This window comes from Nerophis ophidion, linkage group LG17 (genome assembly GCF_033978795.1).
Source record: "Nerophis ophidion isolate RoL-2023_Sa linkage group LG17, RoL_Noph_v1.0, whole genome shotgun sequence".
NCBI classification, from domain to species: Eukaryota; Metazoa; Chordata; class Actinopteri; order Syngnathiformes; family Syngnathidae; genus Nerophis; species Nerophis ophidion.
In genome coordinates this window covers 34,882,742-34,888,741 of record NC_084627.1, presented here as the reverse complement: position 1 = coordinate 34,888,741, position 6,000 = coordinate 34,882,742, and the positions used below count along the sequence as shown (strand labels likewise).

The window sequence follows — 6,000 nt, the reverse complement described above, 5'->3', positions numbered from 1 at the left end:
ATTTCTTGCCCAGTTCAGTTCTTACAAGTGTTACTACAGCAGGAATTAAAATTATGTAAGGGATACACCAACGCAATGGAGGTATTTTTTTTTTTATTGTCTTTAAAAGCGAGTTTATGTACATTGTGTTGAGCTGTTAAAAAAGCATAATGTTTAATTAACATGTCATTAAAGCAAAAATATTGTCCAGTGATAGTTTTAAAAACATGAAAATTATGTGTCCATGGTACATTTATTAATAATGCCAAGTTTTATTTATCTGCGATTAATCGCGATTAATTTTGAGTTAACTTTGAGCAAAACGTGATCATTGTGATTAAATATTTTAATCGTTGGACAGCTGTAATACATATATTATGTGTGTGTATATATAAAAACGTATACATCAAAGTCAATCAAAAAAAAGTACATTAATCGTGCATATACACATTTTAATCACACAATTTATTTCGATCACTCATATTGCAAATGTAAATCCAAAAGTCACTTGGACAGGACTTACGATAAAACTGTTATCAAGTTGAATAAAATGCTGATGAATTAAATTATTTCTATAAAATTGCATTTGTGTCCAAATACAAGGCTCTTTTTTTAAGTTGATTTAAATTATGCAAGCTGGACCTGTGATTAATCATGATTGATCAAAATTTAAAAGTGTGATGTATTGCAATTCCATAATTTACTGTTTTATTCTTTACAGGAGCTCAAAGGAGGAAAAACCTTCACAAAGGTAATTTAGTTTCCTGGTATAGTTAAACTTCATAAAATTTCAGTGCCTTTTTATTCTCTCGTTTTGGTATGTTATGATTACAATGTCTGTGATGGTAAAAGGCAAGGTTAAATACAAGCTATTCAACACATTTATTATAGAGCAGGGGTAGGGAACCTATGGCTCACGAGTCAGATGTGGCTCTTTTGATGACTACATCCGGCTCTCAGATAAATCTGAGCTGACATTGCTTGACACGATAAGTAATGAATAATTCCACTTGTAATCACAGTGTTAAAAATAATGTTGAAAATATAAAACATTCTCATGTATTTTTAATCCATCCATCCGTTTTCTACCGCACCTGTTTAAAAAGTTGTGTTAATGGTAAGAAGTTATTTATTTATTATTGGTTAGTGTGGGGCTTGCTCTCCTGAGGGGTTCTTCACACCACCAAGCACCGACATGAAAGTCTGTTTCAGGGTTACAATATTGTTTTATTTATCAATAGTTTCCAGCAATTGTCTTTTTCTCTTTCGTTTTCGCTCGCACTCTGGCTCCAGCTCCAACCCCGTCTTTCCTCCTGGCTGCTGCTTATAACAGAGCGACAGGTGATTAGATAACAAGGCCCCGGTGGGCCATCTACGCCCCTGTCGCTGATTTCCAGGCCAGTCCTAGCACACCCCGCTTTGCTGCAGGCCACGCCCCCTCAATAGTTAGCTTCAGAATAACAATGTTATTACACAGAATAAGAGACCTATTATACTCTAGAAATGTTGGTCTTACTTAAAAATGCACGCGTTTAGTTGTGTTCAGTGTTGAAAAAAATATTACATGGCTCATACGGAAATGCATTTTAAAATATTTGGATTCTTGGCCCTGTCAGCCAAAAAGGTTCCCGACCCCTGTTATAGAGGCATGTGACAACCAGAATTGTTCTATATCAATGTAACGTGTTTAACTTTATGTTTACATGGCTCAATTGCTCAAAATCTAACAAAAAACAGCTTAAAATGTTGAGACTGCTTTCTCATGTTCATTGATTGATACAAATATTGATGTCATCCACATGGAGAGCATAATACAAAATCCAAAGAATAACAAAAAGATCAAGGGAGTCATATCATTAAATTTAGTCATGGTCAAAAGTTTACATACACTTGTGAAGGACATAATGTCATGGCTGTCTTGAGTTTCCAATAATTTCTACAACTGTTATTTTTTTTGTGATAGAGTAATTGGAGCACATACTTGTTTGTCACAAAAAAAACATTCATGAAGTTTGGTTCTTTTATTTATAATGGATCTACTGAAAATGTGACCAAATCTGATGGATCAAAAGTGTATATACAGCAACATAGATTATGAAGTTTGGTGATGTAGAGAAGTTACATTCAAATCAAATTAGCTTCATGGCATGACCTCTTAACTTCATGTGAGTGTTTATGCTTGATTGACAACACCTTTTGACTTCTCGGAGCGCATCTAAATAGGGCTCATGTGATGCAGTCATTAGACTCGGTTACAAATGCGACAATGGGAAAGTCAAAGGAACTCAGCACAGATATGAAAAAACAAATCATTGTTTTGATAAAGTCAGGAAAGTCACTTGGAGCCATTTCAAAGCAGCTTCAGGTCCCAAGAGCAACTGTGCAGAGAATTGTTCGTAAGTATAAAGTGCATGGCACAGTTTTGTCACTGCCACGATCAGGGAGAAAAACGCAAGCTATCACCTGCTGCTGATAGACAATTGGTCAGGATGATCAAGAGTCAACCGAGAACCAGCAAAAAGCAGGTCTGCAATGACTTTGAAGCTGCTGAAACACAGGTGTCAGTGTCCGCTGTCAAGCATGTTTTGCATCGCCCTGGACTGAGGCCACCATGCAAGAAGGAAGCCCTTGCTCCAGAAGCGATACCTTAAGGCTCGTCTAAAGTTTGCTGCTGATCACGTGGACAAGGATAAACCCCATTAAGAACACGTGGACAATGCTGAAGAAACAAGTCCATGTAAGAAAACCAACAAATTTAGCTGAACTGCACCAATTTTGTCAAGAGGAGTGGTCAAAAATTCAACCAGAAGCTTGTGGATGGCTACCAAAAGTGCCTTATTGCAGTGAAACTTGCCAAGGGACATATAACCAAATATTAACATTGCTGTATGTATACTTTTGACCTAGCCATGACATTATGTTCATGGCATGTATGTAATATTTTGACCACGACTGTACATTTAAAGCACACCATTGTGGTCTACATAACATGTAATAGTGGTGCTTTGATCAAAATTTTGCATACATTTTGCTTTACTGACCCATCTTTAAGCCGCTCTCAAACTGTCTCTATGAGTTGTTTTGAGTGGCGGGTCTTGTTAGATGCAAATTAACCTTTGGACGCCTCATTTCCTCGAGCTGTCTGCATCTCTGTGCGTCAGCTATGTTTGTACATAACGCAAGTTAAAACTACATGCTACTTTCAATTACAAATAGCAACAGCGGAAAATCTTAGCATCCAGCCGTACGTTTATGAGCCAGGTTCTGGCCCGCAGCAAGAGTTAAGCATATGTTAAAGACCCTACCCACTTTCTTTTTTTAAACAGTCAGAGGTCGGGTCTTATGAAAGACTGTACAATATTTATTTTAAAAACTGGTCATAGGTAAATGTTACTGCGTGGGTCTCACTCCTGCAAAAGTCTGTAAATCATCTGCATAAGTGGGGTCTTCCACAAGCAAGTGTGATCTCTACTTTGACTGCTTCTTCTCCCCGTCAACCATGTTGTAGTTTTTTGCGCTTTCATATGTCTACTGGCAGATATACTGTATTTTTCGGACCATATAGCTCACCGGTATATAAGCCCCGGACCTACGACATTTTAGAATAAAATACTATTTTTCCATATATTAGCCGCACTGGGCTATAAGCCGCAGATATATACGATATAAAATTAGTTATTTACACAGAGATCTTGTAGATGTTTATTTACACACCTTAATTGTTTTCAAACAGTGTCTGTAAACCGGCAGTAAAACGGCCGATTAAACAAAACAGAAATCATTGCCATGGACCCACTAGCTGCAGAGGCTAGCTCTCCAATCAGCTAAACCGATCCAATAAGTCCACGATGACATTTTGGTGAATTTAAGAAACTGAAACAATACAAAAATAATGCCATATTAGCTAATACTAACAACACTAACTTCATTACATTACGATAGCGCATACAAATATGCATTAACACTCCAATAGAGAGCACACATTGGACGGTTTAGTTGGTAAGATTTGTTAGTTATTTTGTAAAACTTACAAAAATTGCTTGGAGTGAAAAATCCACATGAAAAATCCATGAGTAAGAACGCTATGGACGACTAGAAGATGGAACGCCACTTGTACTTCCAACTGTAAGTTCTAAACAAAGGGCAGTGAGCAAACTTGTCCAAAAGATCGCAAATGCTACAGACAATAAGACATTTTTAAAACCTGTTTGAATTATGGCCATCAACGAAGAAAAATCCATAAATTAGCCGCACCGCTTAATAAGCCCCGGGGTGCAAAGTGTAGGAATAAAGTAACGGCTTATAGTCCAGAATTTACGGTAAGTTAAAACTATATGATACCTTGTATTAAAAAAATTACCGTGTAATACGAGACAGTCTGCCCCACTACAAGGCGATAGAGTAAAAGAAAGAACTTAAAATTGTATACTTACAACATTGGACTTCAATGGTGGACTCGCGCAATGTTTTTTGGGGTTAAACTTTACCATATATGGGGATATCTGTCAGGCTTGCCACTGACAGTCTGTTTGTGTTTTAGTTTTTTTCCTCTGCATTTGACTTGGTTTCCTCTGTGTTTAGTATTTCCTGTTTTTAGTTCCTGTCAGCGCTCTTATTTTGGATGTTTCCTGTTTTTTTCCCTGTGCGCTGTTTTCCCTCAGCTGTGGCTGATTGGCACCTGGCCACACCTGATGTCAATCAGTCCGCTTCTATTTCAGCCTGTGTTTGTCTTCCAGTCAGTTGCTGGATTATTGTCATTTTGACTTGTCTTGTCGATGTCACTTCTTGTCGTGTCGTATCTTTGCAGTGTAGCGGTAAGCTATATTTAGATGTTTTTGGCTTACTGCTTTTTGTTCCCTGCTTCCAAGTTTGTTTTTATATTACATGTACGACATCTGTTTCCTGCTCGATTCTTGCTAGCTTCCATGCTAAGTTCCTTCTTGTTTTCTAGCTCCCATGCTACCTCCCTTAGTTTGTTTTCCGCCCACGTGCGCGCTTTTTGTTTGTACCCTTTGTTTGATTTTGTCTTAGTATCTTTATTAAATCATGTTTTCTCACTCCATGCATGCCTCCTTCTCTGCATCTTGGGGTTCGTCAACAACTAACTGACAATATCCACTGACAGCAAAAGTACAAAAACATCACAAGTCGGTGAAAATTCCTAACGCCTCGTTTGAAGGAAGTATGAAGAAAGGCCAGATTGTTTTATAAATATTTCTGCCATGTCTCCATGTTTTGATTACTGTATGCAGATCCAAATGAACAAAAATGGTAACAATTGGTAAGAAATGTTGGTTTTTCACAATAGGCCCCCTTAAGCAGGCACTTCTTTAAGTGGGGCTGGAGGTTTGTGTTGTGAAATTGTGTTGCTTAATAATAACAACAAAGCATTTTAGCCTAAGGGTCTCACCGGGGACATATTCTTGTTTGGACTACAATCACATTACGAAAAATACAAATGGGAGATTCGCACAGGTGTCTTCCGGTTTACGTCACAAATACAATTGTATCAAATACCAAACTTTTCGTTTTGAATAAGGCCCAATTGTTATATAAAAATCTCTGCCACGCCTCCATGGTTTGACATCAAATCTCTAAATTAAAAATAATAAATTAAAAGATAGTGACTTATGGGGATGCCAAACAGGTACGAGAAGTGTGTTTTGCATATGACCCCTTTTTTAGAAGAAAAAATAGTCTTAACTTTAATATGTTCATCGTTCCACCTTGAATGGTCTGTTTATTCCTCATGTTTGCTGTGCTGCGCCCAGCTGGGTTTCGCTGATCTCAACATTGCAGAATTTGCGGGTTCAGGCTCCACAGTTCGCTGCTGCATCCTGGAGGGTTACGACACCAAACACACCCGTCAGGACAACTCAATTCTCAAGGTGGGGCAGACACAACCACTTAAGACTGATTTACACGTTCACTTTGTCATGCATGTCATCTGTTCACAGGTGACAATTGGAATGTTGCTCCTGTCCGGCGATCCATGCTTTAAAATGTATGCTTCTCTTTCTT

The 6,000-nt window shown here is 37.9% G+C and overlaps 1 protein-coding gene across 2 annotated transcripts in view; it reads left to right on the top strand.

Moving 5' to 3' along the window:
• eeig1b (estrogen-induced osteoclastogenesis regulator 1b) overlaps positions 1-6,000 on the top strand; it is a 48,325-nt gene that overhangs the window by 21,621 nt on the left and 20,704 nt on the right. For both annotated transcript variants that reach the window (XM_061876811.1, XM_061876810.1), the window contains exons 4-6: positions 701-730; positions 5,751-5,867; positions 5,937-5,983. In XM_061876811.1, the coding sequence (XP_061732795.1) occupies positions 701-730; positions 5,751-5,867; positions 5,937-5,983 (194 nt within the window). The remainder of the gene's footprint in view (positions 1-700; positions 731-5,750; positions 5,868-5,936; positions 5,984-6,000) is intronic.